Source organism: Etheostoma spectabile, unplaced genomic scaffold (genome assembly GCF_008692095.1).
Source record: "Etheostoma spectabile isolate EspeVRDwgs_2016 unplaced genomic scaffold, UIUC_Espe_1.0 scaffold00002447, whole genome shotgun sequence".
Lineage (NCBI taxonomy): Eukaryota > Metazoa > Chordata > Actinopteri > Perciformes > Percidae > Etheostoma > Etheostoma spectabile.
The window spans coordinates 1-23,544 of NW_022602895.1; the positions used below are offsets into that span (position 1 = coordinate 1).

At 42.5% G+C, this 23,544-nt stretch overlaps 1 protein-coding gene across 1 annotated transcript; it reads left to right on the plus strand.

Moving 5' to 3' along the window:
• Positions 1-3,731: 3,731 nt before the first annotated feature.
• On the plus strand, positions 3,732-23,344 carry LOC116675900 (nephrocystin-4-like; the record flags this gene model as incomplete). Its single annotated transcript, XM_032507399.1, has 4 exons — positions 3,732-3,868; positions 19,131-19,315; positions 22,790-22,925; positions 23,247-23,344. Coding segments are annotated over 4 exons (500 nt in total), but the record flags the coding sequence as incomplete, so codon positions are not given.
• Between the last annotated feature and the right edge of the window lie 200 nt (positions 23,345-23,544).

A 23,544-nucleotide genomic window follows, 5' to 3' on the forward strand; every position in this document is an offset into this window, starting at 1 on the left:
TAATAGTGGCCTTATTTGGAAACTTAGTTCCATCAGAAGTTGAAAATGTCTGCAGTACTTAGAAAGTAAGTTTGTAAAGGGAATGTAATGAAGTCTGACAGTGCCGAGCTATAATCATTGGGAGTCAGTGGAGGTATGGTTAGCTGGCTACTCCTCTTCATGTTCTGGGGCTGTGAGCATCACAGACCTAAGCTTCCTTTAAGACCACAGCCACCGGTTTGATATTCATGGCGAATTCAGAACAGTCAAACTCCTCGCTCCAGAGACAAAGGCTGCATGAGACACTTGATGGCTACATTACTCTTGAAAAGATTACAATCCACTGCTATTTTCTCTTTGTTGTGTTTGAAAGGGGCGATTGTGGACTTCACAGGCTTTCCGGCTTCATTCATTGGCTGAGATGCTTTCTTCAATCGATTCTGATTCACTTCAACCAAGTATCCAAATGGAATCCTTTTTTCCTTGGATTGTTTGACACCGGTATGGTGTAAATATTCCAGTAAATTGACATTAGGCAGCTTACCAAAATCAATGGAGCTGCTGTCTCCCAGCAAAAATCTTACTCAAATAAATTAAAACTCAAAGAGTGGACCAGTTGACCCTGTAAACATTTGCTGCCAAAAAAGCTGCCAAACAACTCTGGGCTAACCCAAAATTCACCAGTAACGTTAACTGTCTATCTAATGGTAATTTAGCTAGCTAGCACACCCCTGTCTTCTGCCTCAGTCTCCCGACGCTGCAAGGCTTCAGTCACTAAGGACGCTAACAGCAGCTTACTGAACTGTTGGGAAACAGACCCAAGCACCCGAGTCAGAACAGCGGCCATTTGTAACATTACACCTCTGTTAGCGTTACCGGTGCCCCCCTTTCTCTTTTAGCCGTCTTTACAGTTAGCTAAATTGACCAGACAAAATGGGAATAAGGCACCAAAAGGACTAATACTAATAGTCCATGGGCATGCTCCCCTTAAAGGTGCTCTAAGCAATGTTAGGTGACGTTACTTCTTGTTGACGTTCAAAGTATTTTCAAACTAAACAAGACTAGCTGCCCCTCCCTCCTCCTTAACTCCTTAACCTGTCCCCTCCCTTCTGTGCTTCCATGCACTAACCCACCACCCCAAATCCTTTTTGTCGGTTATTGGCTGGAACGCTGGAACACAGTTTGTGTATTTTTTGTGGTGCAGGTGGGCACAGTTTATTTTTGCTGCTGTTTGTAGACCCTGGTTGTCTACAGAGACCAAGTTTTTTAAAGCGTGTTCTGGGGACAGGCCTCGCGGCTAGGAGGAGAGGTTTGCTGTATGTGACAACAAATGTTGTAGCCTAAAACACGCGTGACATTGTTTAAAACACCTTTAACGTTTAAATGCATCAATCAGGTACCCTGGTCCTACCAGACTCTGGTACATCAGCCTCTGTTGAAGTTTAAAACTATTGGATCCGCCCAGAGCCACTCTGGATCTGCCATAACCAATTGCTAATGTTTGTTTGGGACGTCAGCTTAGCATTGCTAGCGTTAGCCTAAGCCAACTCCTTCACCACTAACGAAGTGAGCTGGAAGATCAAACTTTTCCCGAACACCGTGGGGAGGAGGGCCACAACATCATGACCACCAACAAGACTCAGCAAATATTTTTCCTGCTCGGGCTTTAAATTCTGATATTCGGCAGCTTTGCCACAACGGACCGAATGGTATCGCTCGCATCTTTGTTCGCCGCCATTAGTATAGAACTCAGCGAAGTTTACTGAACCTCAACGTCATAGTTCTCAGCCACTCCCTCTGTTTACTGATTGGACCGCCAATTACTTGGTCGGATAAAACCCGTGAATATACCGCAAACCCAGATGGTGTGCTGAAGTAAAAATGAAAATTGAAAGGAAGTACGTAGGAGGGCGGTGCCAGGCCATCGACAAAATCACGGTTTTTCTTCATATTTTTGTATTAATGTCACTAGGAAGCATACCAGTAGAATATATATTAATATTTGTAAGTGGATAATATATAAGTAAGTGGGATTGTCTGGAATCTGGCAATATAATAATCATTGTGGTGGGATACACTGGCTAAGCAATTTATAAAAATGTCTGTGCTGACATAAATAGTTTACATGAGAATATATTATAATTTTGGAGACCATGTAGAAATGTTGTTGTGATTTCAAAACCGGATTACTCAGGAACCGCTTGTTTTACTGATGTATGTGTGAGTGAAGAGTTTGTGAGATATTTCACAGAGAGTAATGGGTGTGCAGAGATTAATGCATAATGTAAATATGATAACATCTCATGTAGGCCACGTTCTCACTAGGGGCTGAGCCCCCCTAAAGGTCTGATCCTAGAATCACCCCTGCTGCTACTTCATACTCCGATACTCCACTACACCTCAGAGGGAAATGTTGTAATGTTTACTGAAATACATTTATCTGACAGCTTTTGCTTTATTGCTTCAGGCTTGGCTAGTTTCTGCAACAGCTCATTGAGTATCGGATACAATAAAAACTATTGAGGAAATATTTTCCTTTGACATTGATCCAGTATTAAACAGGATCGCTGCAGTCGGCAGCAGCAAAGCAAGCTACAATGTAAGTTAATAGTTAATTGTTCAACTTTTTTTACGTTCATAAAAGTGCTTGTTTTGTTACCGACAGACTCAGATTAATATTCAAAGTGTCTGACAACATTATGGAAAGGATTTCTAAGGTATTCTAACAACCTTTCTGTTTAAGATTAAGATCCTTTTTAAAACATAAAAGTCTGCGAAATTGCGTTCGCTAAACCCACCAGATGCATGTAAATAATCAGTAATTTTAGCATTGTAAAATATGGCATTCTAAAACATTTCTGAGGTCTGACCAGCGCTTGCTCTGGCTGTCATGAGCCTGTGCGTGTAGGGTGTGCAACTACAGGCCGCGTTTGGTCAAGGTTTTCTTTCTTTTGTTCCAATTTCGGGTCTGTCAGTCAAAGTGACAACCGGGGACAGATAGATCCAGCCAAGGACAAGCCCCTAAGTTGGAAGGGGTGTGTCTCGATTCTCGGTTTTATTTTGCATATTGTTACAGCCCTATTAAACATATAACAACAAGATGTCAACCACACATTCTAGAAGTAAATACTACTTGATGTGGAATGGCAGACATATTAAAAGTAACCTTCCATGAACATCAATTGTTTCTGGACACAAATGCTTTGACGCTGATGTTGACACTACTGATATATAAGTATCAAGGAGAAGTTAAGCTCACTTCAGAAGGCGCCTGCATGCACGCACGCACGCACGCACGCACGCACGCACGCCCTCACCACGCACGCACCACGCACGCACGCACGCACGCACACACACCACACACACACACACACCACAAAATCAGCTTGGCTATAACAGTGTATCAATCCATGTATTTTCCACTTGACCTCTCTTTTTAGGTTTCTAGAAGAACTTCTTCGGTTCCAGTATAAATGTTCTAGGGTTGATGGAAAATGTCAGGGATCTTTGCAAAAGAGTAACAAAGCAATATACTGAAATATTCTTCACAAGTTGTTTCACACATTTATTACACTAGATGGCTGTTTTCCTCTACAGCAACCCCAAATAACAGACCTTTTCTGAATTGAAAAAAATTAATGGACCACATGAAGAGAATGCTCGTTTTAGTACCAGAGGGATCTTAATATGATATAATCATGTAAATGTCATGGCTTGTTGATATGTTGATTCTATGTTTGTACTGTCATCAGGAGATGCTCTGCTGAAGCCTCATCTGCTCAAAACGCTGCCCTTCACCCTGAACAGACTGACCATCTCCCTCCAGCCGTCCCTGGAGAAGTTTGAGAGCCAGCTGCTGCAGCTGATCAATGCTGACTGTCATAACACAGTAAGGCCAGGCTTCCATACACACACAACCTTGATAGTCCATGCAATGAAACATTAGGGACAGTTACAGTGTCACGAGATGTGTGCGACCACGTCCAATCACCTTTGGTCCATATTCTCACACAGTGAGTCTACACCTCAGAATGGATGTTCTATTGAGAAAAATCAACTATAGATACACTGTGAAGGGAAATATAGAAGTAGTGTTCATCAACCTACTTCCTTTAAGTGTGTATGGTATACTTACAAGGGAAAAACAAATCCCCTCATAATTTTTGATATAAATTCACATGCACAATATTGATAGCATCTGAGGTGATTGTTTACTACACTCCTTCAAATTAAAGATGGCCACGATGGCCTTGACACAACTCTACTAAGATTATTCTCTCCAGCTTGATGCCTTTCTTTATCTCACTTTCCTTTCCTTTAGCAAGCACAGTCCCCTTTACAGCTGCCGCTGCAATTTAGGGCACATTGCCTCCCAAACTAAATGGAGCTTATCTATTCTCCTCTTTTTCTTTTCTCGTCTACAGAAACCCAGATGGTTAACCGTATTTGACAGGTGCAACTATGGACGAGCAATTATTTGTACAGTGGCTTTGCACAGGCCCTATCTGTTCACTTCAGCCTAAGTGAGATGTGTCTTTTGTAGGAGGAAATTGATATGACAATGCTGTCATTGGGGTGTTTAGACTATATTGAGTGGAGCAAATGGGAGGCACTAGTGCCTCTGCCTTGTACATTTATACGAAGTGTAGCAAGATGGATAACTGCAGAAACATTTGTTTTAGATTACCCGCAGGTGGCTTTGGGCTTTACGTGCTTATTTTGATGGATAAGTGAAGAATCAACGCCTTTGCCATTAAGTGGTTGAAAGTTTCTATAGTAGAGTTAACAGTGAAAGCACTGAAATAATGATTTTTTGACAATTGTGTGGATTTGTAAAATCAAAAGAATAAGATTATGACTCTTCATACTTTTTTAAACAGAATATCAGCAGTTTTAATATTAGAACATTGAAAAAGATTAATTGGGCTTTTACTCCAAAACATTTCAAAAATATTATTTACTACAGGGAGAACATAGAAAGCTCAAAGCAAACTGTGACCAGTACTAAATGACCTGTGTCACACAAAAAACTCTTCAGCATTTGAAATACAAATTAAAGAAATAAAATGCCGTAATGTGGACTATCTTATGACATTTTACAGCTACTCCAAATACAAAATAATTGAACGTGTACGGCCTTGCATTCTTTTTATGCTGGTCTATGTGCTCTTCGTCGCCAGCACACCTACATAAAATATTGTTGGTCATTGGTTCATGGTCAGTCTAATCATCATTATTAGTTATGATTTTAGCTGTATTTGTGTGCACTGACACAAATAAAATAATCAATTGAAGGGGCTTTGTGGAGTTTTCTTGTAAACAAACAATAGTTATGTTCACGTTTAGTGTTACTCACCAAAAAACATTGCGTGTATCCTTCTAAAAGGTCTAAAAGATGTGTTAAGTGCATTGAGAGCACAAAACAAGTATTTTAAATCCAGCCTTGTTTACATCGCTTACAAGCTTGCAGTCTTCTTCCCCGCCATTGATGACACATAGTATTACCCCCACCTGTTGATTAGTCGACTACTGGGACACCATCGGCAGGACTGGATCAATCTAACCGTGTGTGCATGTGCTGTATGTGTCCTTGTGATGATTAACAAAACAAGGACTTTTCATAGAAAAATGGCTGCGTAGCACATCTAGAGGTCTATACACCACAGGGAATTCCCTTTAATTCACTTTAGTATATTATCAAGTGTCCCCGCCTTGGGCCACCATCAGACCCTTATTAGAGGGCGCTCTCCTTCTAGAATTGCCCACAGACCCCTAGGGATGGAGACATTTCTTCAGGGACTAGCAAGCCTATTTGAAATTAGTTATATTCAAAGGGAGGCTTCATGGAGAATCACCCTCCTTAATGTTCCATGCTGCCATGCACCAGTGCAGCGAGTCCCAAACTGCCGTCATGGCAGAGAAGCAGGAATTTTCTCTGGAAGGGCCCAGTGCAGATTATGTGACCAAAAAAAGAAGAAGGAGAGAGAGAGGAATGAATGCCTTAATAATTAAATGGACACACAAAATCTAATTGAATAGTTTGCCCTTACATTTGCTGAGGCACATTTTGTACTCCCAAAGGAGTACAAACGCTACTGTCATCCTCAGGACAATGACCATTTAAGCCTCTAGGGGCTGCTAGTGGGGCTTAGCACTTTTGAACTGATCAGGCTTTTGCATTTTTGCAAACAGTTGAAGCCCTTGTAATGGATTATATATAGTACTATTAGTATATAGTGTACATACAATATATTCCATCCATCCATCTTCGACCGCTTATCCGGTGTCGGGTCGCGGGGGCAGCAGCTCCAGTAGGGGGCCCCAAACTTCCCTTTCCCGAGCCACATCAACCAGCTCCGACTGGGGGATCCCGAGGCGTTCCCAGGCCAGGTTGGAGATATAATCTCTCCACCTAGTCCTAGGTCTTCCCCGGGGCCTTCTCCCAGCTGGACGTGCCTGGAACACCTCCCTAGGGAGGCGCCCAGGAGGCATCCTTACCAGATGCCCGAACCACCTCAACTGGCTCCTTTCGACGCGAAGGAGCAGCGGCTCTACTCCGAGCTCCTCTCGGATGACTGTGCTTCTCACCCTATCTCTAAGGGAGACGCCAGCCACCCTCCTGAGGAAACCCATTTCGGCCGCTTGTACCCTGGATCTCGTTCTTTCGGTCATGACCCAGCCTTCATGACCATAGGTGAGGGTAGGAACGAAAATTGCCCGGTAGATCGAGAGCTTTGCCTTCTGGCTCAGCTCTCTTTTCGTCACAACGGTGCGATAAACAGAATGTAATACCGCACCAGCTGCTCCGATTCTCCGACCAATCTCACGCTCCATAGTCCCCTCACTCGCGAACAAGACCCCAAGGTACTTAAACTCCTTCACTTGGGGTAAGGACTCACTCCCTACCCGAAGAAAGCACTCCATCGGTTTCCTGCTGAGAACCATGGCCTCAGATTTAGAGGTGCTGATCCTCATCCCAGCCGCTTCACACTCGGCTGCGAACCGATCCAGAGAGTGCTGAAGGTCACAGACCGATGACGCCATCAGGACCACATCATCTGCAAAAAGCAGCGATGAGATCCTAAGCCCACCGAACTGCAACCCCTCCCCGCCCCAACTACGCCTCGATATCCTGTCCATAAATATTATAAACAGGATTGGTGACAAAGCGCAGCCCTGGCGGACGCCAACCCTCACCTGGAACGAGTCCGACTTACTGCCGAGAACCCGGACACAGCTCTCGCTTTGGTCATACAGAGATTGGATGGCCCTAAGAAGGGACCCCCTCACTCCATACTCCCGCAGCACCTCCCACAGTTTCTCCCGGGGGACCCGGTCATACGCCTTCTCCAGATCCACAAAACACATGTAGACTGGTTGGGCATACTCCCAGGCTCCCTCCAGGATCCTTGCGAGAGTAAAGATCTGGTACGTTGTTCCACGACCAGGACGGAATCCGCATTGTTCCTCTTCAATCAGAGGTTCGACTATCGGCCGAACCCTCCTTTCCAGCACCTTGAAGTAGACTTTACCAGGGAGGCTGAGAAGTGTGATACCCCTGTAATTGGCACACACCCTCTGGTCCCCCTTTTTGAAGAGGGGAACCACCACCCCAGTCTGCCACTCCTTCGGCACTGTCCCAGACTTCCACGCAATGTTGAAGAGGCGTGTCAACCAAGACAGCCCCTCCACACCCAGAGCCTTCAGCATTTCTGGACGGATCTCATCAATCCCTGGGGCTTTGCCGCTGTGGAGTTGTTTGACTACCTCAGCGACCTCCACCAGGGAAATTGACGATAATCCCCATCATCCTCCAGCTCTGCCTCCACCACAGAGGACGTGTCAGCTGGATTTAGGAGTTCCTCAAAGTGCTCCTTCCACCGCTCTATTACCTCCCAAGTTGAGGTCAACAACGTCCCATCCTTACTGTATACAGCTTGGATGAGTCCCCGCTTCCCCTCCTGAGGTGGCGAACGGTTTTCCAGAAGCACCTTGGTGCCGACCGAAAGTCCTTCTCCATGTCTTCTCCGAACTTCTCCCACACCCGCTGCTTTGCCTCTGCCACGGCAGAGGCTGCAGCCCTTCGGGCCCGTCGGTACCTTGCAACTGCGTCCGGAGTCCTCTGGGATAACATATCCCGGAAGGACTCCTTCTTCAGTCGGACGGCTTCCCTGACCACCGGTGTCCACCAGGGTGTTCGTGGGTTACCGCCCCTTGAAGCACCTAAGACCCTAAGACCACAGCTCCCCGCCGCAGCTTCAGCAATGGAAACTTTGAACATTGTCCACTCAGGTTCAATGCCCCCAGCCTCCACAGGGATGCACGAAAAGCTCCGCCGGAGGTGTGAGTTGAAAGTCCGTCGGACAGGGGCCTCCTCCAGACGTTCCCAATTTACCCGCACTACGCGTTTGGGCTTACCAGGTCTGTCCAGAGTCCTCCCCCACCCCCTGACCCAACTCACCACCAGATGGTGATCAGTTGACAGCTCTGCCCCTCTCTTCACCCGAGTGTCCAAAACATACGGCCTCAGATCAGATGAAACAATTATAAAATCGATCATTGACCTTTGGCCTAGGGTGCTCTGGTACCACGTACACTTATGAGCATCCCTATGTTCGAACATGGTGTTTGTTATGGACAATCCATGACTAGCACAGAAGTCCAACAACAAACAACCACTCTGATTCAGATCAGGGAGGCCGTTCCTCCCAATCACGCCTCTCCAAGTATCTCCATCATTGCCCACGTGTGCGTTGAAGTCCCCCAGCAGAACTATGGAGTCCCCTACTGGAGCCCCATACAGGACTCCATTCAAGGTCTCCAAGAAGGCCGAATACTCTGAACTCCTGTTTGGTGCATATGCACAAACAACAGTCAGAGTTTTCCCCCCCATCACCCGCAGGCGTAGGGAGGCGACCCTCTCGTCCACCGGGGTAAACTCCAACGCAGCGGCGCTCAGCCGGGGGCTTGTGAGTATCCCCACACCCGCCCGGCGCCTCACACCCTGGGCAACTCCGGAGTAGGACAGAGTCCAACCCCTATCCAGGAGTACGGTTCCAGAACCGAGACTGTGCGTAGAGGTAAGCCCCACCAGATCTAACTGGTAACGCTCCACCTCCCGCACAAGTTCCGGCTCCTTCCCCACAGAGAGGTGACGTTCCACGTCCCCAGAGCCAGCCTCTGCCGCCCGGGTCTGGTCCGTCGAGGCCCCTGACCTTCGCTGCCACCCATATGGCAGCGCACCCGACCCCAGCGGTTCCTCCCACAGGTGGTGAGCCCATGGGATGGAGATGAGGGTGCCATGTAGCTTCTTCGGGCTGTGCCCGACCGGGCTCCGTGGCAAACCCGGCCACCAGGCGCTCGCTGACGAGCCCGCCGTCTGGGCCTGGCTCCAGACGGGGGCCCCGGGCCTCCTCCGGGCAGGGTCACTCCCTCTCTTCCTCGGTCTCTCATAGGGTTTTTGAACCATTGTTCGTCTGGCCCCTCACCTGAGACCACTTTGCCATGGGAGACCCTACCAGGAGCACAAAGCTCCAGACAACACAGCCCTCAGGTTCATAGGGACACACAAACCTCTCCACCACGATAAGGTGATGGTTCCCCGGAGAGGTATATTGTCAAAATACAGAGTCAGAGTATATATAGGCATCAATAAAAACAACACTGGCTAGCACCAGATAAACCGAACTGCTTGAAAGAAGTCTCCTGTCTGGCTGATTTAAAAAAAACAACAACAAAAAAACCTTCAGCTCTCCATAGTCACTGCTTTTTTTGGTCCGGATCACAGTTGCAGGCTAAGCAAAGTAGACCAGACATCAGTTTTTATCTACTCTTCCTGGTGGAACCAAAGACATTTCCAGTTGGGATGTATAATCTTTCCAGTGTGTTTTGGGTCTGCCCGCAGTTTTGGGGAAGGTTTCACCATTTTCACGTTATTTTTATTGACGTCCACATGTATTGCATTTGGATTGTCTGGACATTCACTTGTGCAATTATGTGTATTAGTGGGTTGTGACAGCACTTATAATACTGATAATATATTGTACGGAGCCAGTATCTAATTAAATACAAGCAATGGAAATGAGGCTACAACTTTGTCTTCTTTTTCTAAGGTAGGTGACATGTTAGCATGAATAATTATCTCATCTTGGCATCACAGTTATTATATATTTTTTCTGTCACTTGTGTGATATTCTTTGAAGGTCTTCACAACCAGCCTAAGTTGCGTAGATTAGTTAAATGTTCCAGGCTTTTATAACTTCAGTGGTGTGACGACATTCTCATGTCTGCGAGAGGTGTTAATACATGCAGTCAGCTTGAGTGCAGCTTTTAATTAAAGGGTGCTGGGTGCGTGTGTGCGTGCATGCGTGTGAGGGAGAGAGAGAGAGAGAGAGTGAGAGAGAGAGAAACAGACCGAGAAAGAAAGTTTGTGTGATCCATGTGTGACCTTTAAAAGTGTGACTCCAGCTGGATTGTCATCAAGCTGTCTCGGAAGTGATGCTGACACCTCACCTGCCAACTTAGTTTTACCGTTGTGTGAGGGAATATGAGTATTTCTGTGTGTGTGTGTGTGTGTGTGTGTGTGTGTTTGTGACTCCATGCCGGCATGTCTGTGCTTAAACTGGTATCAAGGCAGAAATGGAGTGAAAAAAATGAAGAGGATTGGGGTGGTGGATGAATGTACAGTGCAGCATGAGACGAATCCTTTATGCTGGCTGCTAGTCTGACATACCGTCTTCACATAATCTCCCCATAAGTATTGCTATTTTTAGCACACAAACTATCACAGTGTGACTCCTTCTTTTAACAGTCCACTTTCCCATAAATCATACAGCCAGTGCCCTAGTTGATGTGCTTTTCATATGAACTACTGTAGCTACTTTCCATAGCTTCATAGTGCACTTAAATGAGCACTAGGCTAATTTGAACTGTGGTTTTAAACGTTTCCGAATGCAATCTCAACCTCCCAGTTTAAAACTCACACTATTTATCATCAGGGTTGTTTTAACAAGTCTGTCTTCCCCAAGGGAAGCTAGAGGACACGTCACCTAAAATTACCTGTATCAACAGTTCACCTAAACCTTAAATAAAATATACCTCTTGATCAAAGGGCCTGAGATCTTGTCAGAAATGACGTAACATCTTGGTTTGTGATCAAACGACTTGGGAGCACAGAAGACAATGAATAGGAGGAGAGAAACAGGCGGGGACCGATGCCATACCGCAGGCAGAACAAAACGCCTTAGGCTGATTTAATGAATGGAGAAAGAATCTGGCAACAAAGCTCCAGGAAGTTTTCATTTGTCCTAAAAGAAGAAAAACTCACTCAAAGTAGGACTGCCCCTGTGGACGTGGTACTATAAAAAAGACAAAGGAGGTTGTACATTTCTGAAATAGCAGGCGTCTCGCACATTGTTCTCTAAGGACACCGAGTTTGGCTGCACCTCCGATTGTGCCAGCTGAGTGCCTTCTCCTTATCATTATTAGACCTGTAACCACTGTAACTGATGCAGTGCAAAGGAATGTGGTTTAATGCACTCGGCTCACATCAAATATTCATGAAATGCAGGTCTTCATAATGATTGACGATACTATGATTAGACGAAATAGACTGCGACTGGTTATAGACCCTATAAGTCAGAAGAGATAGAGTGCACAGTGGTTGAAGGAGAAGAGATTCATAAACTTTAAAAGTCTGAGTCACTGCTTATTTTCTCTTTTCTTTCCTCTGTTGAAGTAATGTATACAGGGAATCTGACCAAAATGTACAAAAGACCTCTAAGAGATACTTAGGAACACTGTGGGAGGCACAGAGCTGATACCGTATCATTAGGTTCCATCAATCACTAGTGGGAGCTCAACTATTGCAAGTTTTGATTGTAAGTCTTTTTGAAGTCACTGCACCTTTATCTCAGTAAATGCCAAGTTTCTGATTAAGATTTAAGCAATATTTCAATTGTGTGATCTATAAAAGGAAGGTTTGTATTTCTCACAAACCCTCGTGTGACAAGGGCTTTTAAAAGTCTAGTGCAAGAAAAATCCCACATCCCGGTGACATGGTAATGTTTAACAAAAGGGAGATTATTCTTCTTTCATCTTAAATATAACTACCACTTGGGAATTCAGCCCTTCCCTTAGGCATGACCCTTTTTATTATCAGAATAAAATAAGATCAACTATATTGATTCTACAGAGGGAAATTAAACTGCCAGGATCAAACCTCATTGATTGCATGCCATCAGGGCCTGCAACATGGGCTCTCAATGCGGGTGCAGGTGCTCAGAAAAAATGGGGTCATTACAATTAAAGTGCTCTTCTGTCACACTAATGTGCACTGTTATTGTTTCTGTTATTGAAAATGTCAATAATATATCAATAGAAATTTACGCAGGCAAATAGACAAAGTGTAATAAAAATAAGGTGAATTTTATTTTCTATGTTTTCTTTCCACTAGTCTAAAAGAAGACATGCAAAATAGCCCACAGTCTCAAAATTCACCAATGCATGGCTGTAGTGTCTTGCCTTGAGGTTATGATAATGCATGTTTGTGTCCTGTTGGAGTTCATAGTTGGACCATACCAGCATTACGGGTTTCTTTCCAAGTGGAACCAATCAATAATGTGCTTGTGGTGGTTTAATATGAATATGGCGTAAGTTACATTGTGCTTAGGGACAAGTGGTATGAGGAGGGAAATAGGAAGGCAGCAGAATGAGTGTGTTTGACTTAATATTTTTGGTTGTGAATTATGGGAGTGTTTCAGCAGTATAGGGCAATAGTGATTTATCAGTGGAAGCGCTGTGCCAGTTAAAATCTGTTAAGGAGTAGGGGAGTGGGAGGATGAGAGCGGCATGCTAATGATGCTGCCACTGTTTCTTGCCATGGATGACTCACCCTCAATATGGGGGAGCTAAGATCCACTGTGTGGGTAGCAACACATACACACATAAACACACACACACACAAACACACACACACACACACACACACACACACACACACACACACGCACATCTTGACATAGATGCAGATGTGTAGGTTGGTGTCCTGACTGCTGAATTGTCACTTGGTTAAAACATGAAAAATGATAAGTTAACAGCCATCTAGGATTCTAGCATGACTATGTGAAAGATGTGTGATTGTCACAAAAAGTCAGAGAAGATTTATTCTTTTATTTGCTCGTTTTCAAAGAGAAACATTCCAGAGTTGTGTAACTCACTTGGTAATTGGTTTATACAAAACTCATGTGGGACATAATTTCATGTGGTTTCTCTCTCTCTCTCTGTCTCTCTTTCACACACACATACACACACCTCATGAGATGACAGTTTCCATCTGTAGAGTTATTATTACCTTTTACAACAGCCTACACATTGATTTCACAAAGTACTGACACAAAAACTTACTGATGAATAGCTGACGGCTTCTATGGTGCCATATAAAAAAGAAAATCTACTTTGCGAGAGGTATGAAGCACCAAACCTGTTTTTAGTAGGGCTCTCAAAATGAACCCGATAATATCGAGTTAACGCAAATTCCTTTCAAGGCCACAATTCTTTTTGACGTGTGACTAACGCTTGCCATTTTGTGCGTTCCATTGTTGGGATTTTTGAGCATATGCATAAATGTCACAGTGACACACCAAAATAAAAATGGTGGAAAATACATAGAATATACTACGTAGTAAATAGGGTGGGATTTGGTACACAGCCTTAGGTCGTCACTAGTAAACTCCAAACAAAGTGCTCGTCAGATTATCTTGCTTTCAAGTATGGCCATTCTAAACAATTAGTTCTTCGCAAGAGTACCTACATGTTTAATGTCTTCTGGCAGTCTAAATGCTATTTTGAAGGTTTCTCATCTTTGAACATGATTCTGGGCAAATCATATACGTGGTGGGGGGCGGGGTTATGGCATGAAAATGATCAATAGTCATCAGTTATGCTGCAGCTGAAAATGATTTACAATATGGACAAATGTTTTTAATAAAGTTTTTATTAATCAATTGAAATATAGACAAAAAATCTTTTAAAATACTCAACACAGTTACCCCATAGTGGTGACATCCGCAAATGTTCTTCCAATTCTTTTGTCCGACCAACAGTCCAAAACCCAAAATTATTGTTACCCTTGTCTCTGTTCGATGATGCACTTCAGCGTCACATGTGAATGGAATGGGATATTACAATATTGGTAGCAGGTGTCAGGTTTCAGATGCGCGTAAAGAGACTTCTGACCCTTTTATTGATCAGTGGCACTAAGCCCTTTCACGGCCATTTATGAAGTCCCTACTCGGTGATTACAGGCTCAAGAATCATTTTATGTCCCAGTTGAAGCTATTAAAGAGAGCTTGCGCGCTCATTTCATCTTCTGCCCTTTGAGCACAAAAGAAATAACCTTCAGAAACTAATTTATCCTCCTCTAAAAATCTACACTCATTTTCTTCAAACTTGCACAATGAGGCAGCTGCCGCCTGCTCTTCATTTCTCTTCCAGCTGCTATTATTTCTAAATTCACTCTAAATGACTTCTTTCATTTTCAGCAGTTCAATTTTATTCAAATGACAATGTGCCCAACCAAATCAATTTTGCTTACTAATATGTCATCCTCACCCCTCTGTCACCCACTGTCTACCCCCAGCAGTTCGACTGGTACATTGAATCCAAGAGAATCTCTGTTGTTTAATATTTGACGATGATTGTGCTTTCCAAGTGTGTGTCATCTGTACTTGAGAGGTTTTTGTGTTGTTTTATTTTTGATTAAAATTCAGATGAGGGAAGAAAGAAAAGAAAAAAACACCCCCCTTCAAAATAAAGCAAGACTAAAATGTGGAGTTAATACCATTCATGTAGACTGGAATCAAATACTCTTTAGCAAACATTACGCCCTACAATACTTCACCAAACTGTATTTTCTGTAGACTTTTTCTTTCCAAGAAAAGATGTGTTTTTCTACCAGAGTTATCTTTGACTTTTTGGCGAGCACTTTATCCCACAGATTTCCCAAAAATATTGTAATTTTTCCTTGAGATTGCAGACACTTTAGAAATGTGGGCCTTGGTTTTTAAGAAAAAATTCTATTGACCCCTCAAGGCCAAATTGGTATAAAATTGGTTTTGGCTTGCTCTTGATGCACCGCAGACTAACAGCCATGAAAGAAACCATCACAGATAAAACTGATGCACTGGCTTTAATACATTTTCTCTTTGTTTTCCAACAGGAAATGAATGGTTGAGCAGAATGTTTAGTTTCCCTTTTACAACGCCCACACTAGGGTGACTTGTCTAATTGTGAGATAAAAAACCCACCACCATCTCTTCCCTTAAAACTTTGCTTTTGTTTATTTTGTTAACAAAGCTCTGAAACAAACTGCCTCCAAAAGCATGCAAATTAGTTCTGCTCATTCTGCACCCCCTCCCCCCCCCCTTCCTTTTCCTTTTACGATACAAACAGCATCTAGGCATGTTAGCTTTGAGGGACTTCCACTTTTTATAACCCAGATGTCAAGTGTACATTATGAACGCTAAAGGGACCATGTCGATCGGTTACAGTGCCTGGTTTAGCAATTCTAGAAGCAGGATCTGGGGAAATATCACAAATATGACATAAGCAGGAGACAACAAGCTTATTTGTGCGTGAAAAAGGAGAAAGACGCACCCACGTGGCACCGGTGCTCTCATCACTCAGAAAAGTCCCTTTTCTGTGACTCTGGAAATGGAGTATAATTTAACTTGGGGGCCATTTCATTGTTCCCTTTAAGCTTCTTAGCTCTAAAATATTCATATTTCAGGCGAGAGAAGAAGAAATCTGTGACGGCAGCAGACAGAGGCGAGCGGTAGAAGAAAGAGGATATCAAGCAAGAGAGGTAGAGAGAGAGAGAAACTGACGGAGTGAGAAAAAGGAGCAATGAAATAAATGAAAGAGAAACTCAGAGGAGGGGAGTCAGAAGAGGGATGCAGAGAACAGAAAGCAGCACTTTAACTGATGTTCTCTTATAAACAACTTTCTCTCTGTCTTTCTTTTATTTTCACGGTGAAACACTTCATGGCAGACCTGTCCAACAAGAGACAAAGCCATTTCTCTGTCATCTTCCCCAGCTCTGGCTGCAGTGGAGGGAGCAGGCGAGAGACAGACAGTGTAGGAAACAACACACTCATAATTATAATCTGGATGTCACTGAAAGCAATTATTTACAGATATCTTGTCATAGTGACGCTGCTTGCTGCCACTCTTCAAAAGAGCAATTTTTGTTGGATAGGACAATTCAAATATTATGTTTTGCTTCGGAAACTACACATAGCTAATTTACACCAGCTGTATGAAAACTAATGAAGTAAGATTGGGGATTTATTCAGCCTAGAGACATTTTTGTCCAGGATGCTTGGTATTTATAGTAGAAGGGCACTCATAGAGTGCAGACCTCACACAAGGCCAAACACCCTATCTTGCATTGTTAATGAAAGTGGAGAATAATTTATGTATCCGCCCAACTGGTTGGGATTTGTTCCAAAATTTTCTTTCTTCCTTAGTCCATCCTACACCCTTCCATCACGTTTCATTAAAATTAGGCTAACAGTGTTTCTGTAATCATGATGACAAACAAACCAAACAGAAAATATACAGTATAATATGACATAAATTGTGTATATATACTAATAATTACTATAGAATAGAATAAGGGTAAAATATGAAAAAAAAGGGAAGGGCACAGTAAAAAAGTGCATCTGTATTCCTATATAACTATGTAAACACTGTATAGATACGTGCATTTATATTGATACGTGTTACAATGCTAAGCTCACCTGGGCCTGTAGAACAAAGAAAAAGCTACTAAGGCTAACTTAGCTTGTAGCATTAATTATGATGTCTCCTCTCCTTGCGTGTTGCGTTTAACATGAGAATAACACTAAGCTAGCCTGGGTGACAATATTTCTTTCCTACTTCTAGAGGTGTTTGTGCTTTGTTAAACTGACTCACCCCGCAGTTTCAATTCACGTTTGAAAAGATGGTTGCTGGCATCGGTCTCTCCTGCCGTCTCACGTCCGCTACGCCACGTCCCCTCTCTGTCGTTTTCCAGTTGATTTCTCAATCCTGATAAGCAACTCGTCCATACCGTCCTAATGTCAACCAGCCCAACTGTTCAGCATACATTTTGCAGAGCTGACAAAGAGGTGACTGGAGATGTACGTACCTTCTAGAACAGTGTTTCTTAAATGGGTAACCCATACCTCTAGGGGTACATTGGAGTCATGCATCATTCCTGAAATAGTTATACTATCATAATGAATGAATTTAGTGATGAATTCTAAACATTTCTAATGGAGCACTTAAATATTTCATTTTATTTTATTATTTTTTCATTATACCTCTTTATTTAGGCTTTTGATTTCTACCAAAGAATGTTTTGTGCTGGTTCGGGGGCTCTTGGCTGATCATTTTTTTCAAAGGGGCTGCATTATTGAAAAAGGTTTGAGAACCACTGTTCTAAAGCATAACGTAACCATATAGTACGCACACACGGATTTGATGTATAATTTTCTCTGGTAATTAGTAATCATTCCGCTTGTTAGGGTGCATGCCCATGCATGGTGCATTTGGTTGGAGTGTGGGATTGAAACGTGTAATGTACGGTCTTCTGTGAAGATACATCTTCATCCTAGCACTTAATTGAATGGAGCCAGACAGTTATGCAACACTCCCAAAGCAAAATGAGAGCTGACACGATTCAAAATAAACTATACATAGAGCATTGCATTAGTGAGTCACCACTTCCTCTTATAGTTAAGTAAAAAAAGTTAACTTCAATAAAACTCACCATGATCGACCTTTTGACAAGGCATTGTATCCATTATAAAAAATGTATTTTACCTGTGTGGCTTCTGTTCTCAATTTGCCAGAATCATACATGGATCTTTTTTCGTGCTACAAAACACAGCACTTGAGACGAGAGTAGCTTAAAAATATTGTTTAGGAGGAAACCGAGAAGGGAAGGAATTTCTTGAGGTTACGATGAGAACCCTAATCTTTCATCCCTATCGCCAAAAGAAAAATATAGTACACCGCTGAGCACATATCAGCCGTTGCTTGTAAGTGAAAGTGTGAGCAATGATAACAAGAGGAGAGTAGATAGCAAACAGTCAGACGTAAAGAGGGATGGAGTCAGTGCAGAGATGTAATATGAGCAGTGCTGTATGTGGGCTCGGCTGTACGGTAGTCAGGCAGTCTCGGCTGCTGCTCCTGCTGTTGCTGCTTTTAAAAGAAAAACCCAAAGCTGAATTGATATGCTAATTTGATTGAGAAGGTGTGGGTGGATATGGAGAAGGTTTTGAACAGCGAGAGGGACCTAAAAGAGAGAATGACAAGAATGAGAGCAAAAGAAAGGGAGAGTGGGAGTGAGACATGATGGAGAGAGGAAAAAGATTGAAATGAAGCAAATAAGAAGGAGTGGGACGAGATGCAAGCTCAGCGTGGCTCTGCACATTAGGTTAGAGAGTTTACAGTCAATCACTGAGCAGTTGTCAGTCAGCTGTGCATTAGTGGCAGCAGCTACAGTACATGGTAGCAGCACAGTCTCCACAGGCAACTGTTGATACGTTGACTTGTTTTTTAGACATTTGTTAATTGGCACATACAGTATAGTTTAAAAACAAACAAAAAAACCATGGTGTCCATAAAATATGACATACAATTATTTCATTAAAGTATAATTCCAGTTTCTTACCAGTTGGCTCTTGCCTTCAAAGTTTTATCCACCATTTCTATCACTTATAGGACACTGTACTAACTAACCACAGTAATTGCTAAGAACATTAAAAAACACTTCAGCCAGATTATCTAAACTGCAAAATTTGGTAAAAATCCACATCCAACAACAAAGCAACATTTTGTGCAGAGTGTCCTGAGAGTAATATGCAAAGACAACAGGCACACGCTGTTGTTGAGTCCTTGTAAAGATCTCCATATATATATATATATATATATATATATATATACATATATACACACACACACTACTGTGCAAGGTCATCAAGTTCTTCCACACCGGGCACCTGAGTAGCTCGTGTAAAAGTACACGAATGTATGATAGTGTATGATATATACTGTCTATGACTGTTATGTGTGGTAACTCGAATTTTCTTCTCACTGATTCTCAGAAACAGCTAGGATCTGAGAGTGCACTGAGGACGGTTGTCATCCAGGAAAGGAGACTTCATGTCGGGGTTCACAATGGCTGGTGTTTTCTCGACAAGCCCCAAGTGGTGGTGCTGGAGCCCCTAGCATCAGGGGCCAGAGGCCGATCAGACAGCACCTCCAAACTGAGCACCCTGGTCAGGGAAAGGTGAGCAGAAATCCATGTCTACAGTGTAGCTTTTACTGTCAACTACAGGACATGGTGGAGCAATATTCTGTTGTCAGACAAAATCCACAGATGTGCAAAATTAATTTCAGGAGTGCCTATTTTTATAGTATTTCATCAGCTTGTCCCGTGCTGATGGGTATGTCATTGAAAGTTTCTCCAAAGTCAGCCCAGATTGTTTTTTTGAAAAAGCTAGGTTGATGTGAATTTCATTTGTGTTTAATATTGGTTAGAAGATGTCTGGAACATTGCAGATTGCTTTCCAACATCTACAGTAAATGTATACATGTGTGTTATTTTACATACTGGTGTCATTTTTTTGTCACATGTAGACATCCAGTTTTGCTGGACGTGCTGGTGGCTTTGATATGGACTAAAGCAAACTGGACTAAGTTTGAAAATACCTCAACACAACTCACAACTCACATTCTCTACTGTCATATACGGATGCACCAATCAGACGTTTTCTCCCCAATACAGGGACACTAACTCAGGGTACCAGATGATACTGATTGCTGATCCAATACACCCTCTCCTTTTCTTCTCCAAATTTAAAATCTGTAAACCTCTCTGTGTAATTGATTAAGACTATTTTTTATTTCTAAGGTAACATGAGGTTGTTCATTCTAATCAATTCTTAGTTATAATGTGCATTGGTCATGTCTGGCTGATTCCCGACTTGCTTAATAAGGTCAGTTCAGTTGCAGTTGTCTATCAAAAGAGGCCAAAACATTACATAAATAATGTTTTTATACACATTATTAGTTGCTGCACGGATAAAAGGTTATCTGTCCAACAATTCTCATCCAATTCAAAATGAAATTTGGTAAGTAGCAGAAAGTCAAATAGACCGAATATTTAAAATAAACATCCTCTTACCACATTTAATGATGCAAGTTAACACACTCAATTATATTTAAATTAATCTAGTAGGATCAAATTTGTCAGTAGTCCGTTGACCTTGCTCAAACAACAAGTACTGTATGCTTAATAAGGCCTTACATGTCCTAACACTAGCCCAGCCTCTTAATGTCCACACTATTCCATGCCACACAGGCTTCCAACCTCATAAAACTGCCTTCCCATACAGTCCAATACCTGCTAGTACTTCATAACCAATCAAGGAGAGACAGCGCCTGCTGCCTCTGCCTCTGGGTTTTATTGAGACACCATAACACTCAATGCTCACCTTGTCAAAGCCAACGTGCTGATGTAAGGTCACCGGCATCAGCAGTAAAACACTTAGATTAAATGGTTTTAGTATGTGAGACACAGAACAAAGCTGGAGAAGTACGGTACTAAATCCGTAAACTGAACCTTAAAAAGTACACCGCCTGCACTACACATTACGTATAGATCCTAAATCTAATTTGAATTCCAGGGATGAGAAACACTCAATGAACTGAGTATACTTTCAGATAGTTCCATGTAGAATAAAAGTGTTAAGGTATACCTCTTTATTTTGTTAAACTTGATGTATCCACAAATCACTGGTCACTGCACTTTGCTAATTGGGGAAGTCACTCAAAGTATTTCCTAACATTAAGGTTGGATACCGAACACGGTTCCTTTACTGTTTTTAATGGTGAAAGATTGGTGTGTGTGTGTGGCGGGTGTTGCTGAGTGACGCAAGTTACAGAAGTAAGAGTAGAGGAGAAATAAAAGCGCATACAGGTCCAGGGGAAAAATAATAAAAATCTTTTGGGATTTTTCAAAAAAAAAAAAAACATCCTGCCTGAAAGCCTGTGACTGGTTGGAGATTGTAGAGACATGTTTGGAAGGGGAGAGGGAAGTAGGGAGAAGTTTGGACATTGTTTTTTACAACTTAAATTCCATTTTTGTTATTACAGAGAGAGTAAAGTACCAAAAAAGATACCGTTGTGTACCAGTAAAGAACTACAGGTACCGGTACCCGTTCAAATGTGAATGCTACTCAACCCTGCCTAACATTATTTTGTAAAGCGAGTGAACCTTTGAATGGCACAAGTAAACAACAGCAAGCCGTTTCAATGAATGAGCTGTCAGGGGCAGAGCGCATCAGTGGGCCATTTGAGCAGAACTGCTTTGGCTGAAAAAGAAAAAGGTTTTGTGTCTATTTCAGTGACATTGTGCAGGTGTGTCATGTTGGCAACCTGAGCATTTTGCTCCTGCATGTTATAAAGGGAGGACTTGCAAATGCTGCCACACTATCACCTTTCCCTCCACGGACAATATGCAAAATACTACATCACTACAATACAAAATGTAACAAGAGACTATTAAAGAATAGTTGTGATGCAAGCTTTATTTTCTCATTCAGTAGAGATATACTGTATATAGATATATGATGGAAGGTTTGAGATTTGGGGGTGCTCCTGGCTGCTCTAGCAAAAATAATGAAATTGAGTTTGTTAAAGTGTTAAACTGCTGGTATTTCCTATTTTTATTTAGAAAAGTCAAAATTGTTGTACTTTTTACTGCAATAAATTTGTCATGCCAAGGGGTACGAAAAAAAATATGCTTGTTCTGACAGTAGTGTCTGCAGAATACCTAGTTGATCAAAATCATAATGGTGTGTACACACGTACTTTCAGTGGCCATCAATAGCATATGCCACACAGACAGTGAGAGATGATTGGCTCATTTTACTACGCGTCTGAATCCAAATGCATTGTTTGCTACTTCAAATGAGACACTATCTGCTTATATGGATGTCTTACAAGCATCAGAATGTGTGCAAATACATGGTAAAAGTATAATTAACACAACCACGTGCTAACCAACAATCTGCGCTCAATTACTGTACTATATGAATAATAGTAATCGGCATACTAACGACAAACATTATGTTCTGCACTTTTCGATTTTCTTTGAAGAAGAAAGTGTTTGTTTAAAAATGGCTTAGTGTGATAACAACAGTGTAGGCAATAATTATGATGTTTGCCTTTGTTTTGGGTGCTGCCTTCGAAAACTGACAATCTGTCTTGCATTTGTTATGCCTGGTGCTTCCAGAGAGAGAGAGAGAGGGAAAAAAAGAAGTATTTGCTTGTTCCATTCTCCAGAGAGTCCATGAAGCAAAAAAAAAAAGACACTCGGCCCCACCTCGTGACATGCCGACGCTCCACAGTATGCTCCCGCCTATGGTTTATGCAAACTGTGAATGACGAATACCAAGAGTGCTGTTCCACTGCTCACACAGTAGGCAAGTGCTTGCCAGGGAACATTCAGAAAGCGAGTGGAAATCCTCCAACACATTGATTTCTTTTCTTTTTTTTATTGAAAATAAAACTGTATTAAACCAAATAAGGGGACTCATTTCAGTGAGGCATTATCGTTTTTGTTAGTAATGGCTTTAAAGCACATAGCCTTTATTTGTGACCAATCAAAGCTTCTTTAACACAACCTTTACACCTTCACTGTGTGTGTGTGTGTGTGTGCGTGTGCGTGTGCGTGTGCGTGTGCGTGCTGTCTCCTCAGCTCTGCAACATCATCCCTCCCTCAGATGCTGGGCCTTCGCAGCAGCTTGGAGCTCAGGCTGACCAATCATCAAGCTTTGGCAGTTGTCTTCCAGCTTGAGTATGTCTTCTCTGCTCCAATTGGCCGAGAGACGATGGTAAGAGGGATACAAAAACATACGTCCACACACACTCAGTCTTAAGCCATACTTAATGTTAATCCTAAACCCGTGTCCTTGCCTGAAATTAACCTCTTGATGAAATGAGAAGAAACTAGAATGACCTCTTCACTCAATTCAAACAGGTGTTCACAACAGATGTAGCAAAGACATATGCGCACGCGTGCACACACACACACACACACACGCACGCTCTCTACTGTCCTCTACTGTCCTCTCTTCATCCTGCCTTTTTTCTTTCACCACCTCTTTCTTGTTCTTGGAGTATCACTCCATCCATCTCTGGCCTATGTCTCCCAGAGGAAATTACTTAAGGCCTCCTTGGCCTCAAGACCTCTGTAAACAAACAAGAATGAAAGAAGTATAGAAAGAAGGATGTAAGTGTGAGGCAGCAGTAAGGAACCAGAGGTGAGAGAGAGAAAGAGATTTGACCAGGGCTTTACACACACTTTGATTAAAAAGTGAACACCTTGTCTTACACACCAAAGCGCATGTGTATTTATTTTTAGTTAGTTTTTGGGGCTTTTTTCCTTTTATGGAAAAGGTTGATGGTCAGATGTACTGTTATAAAGTACATGAACAACTATATATGTGTTTT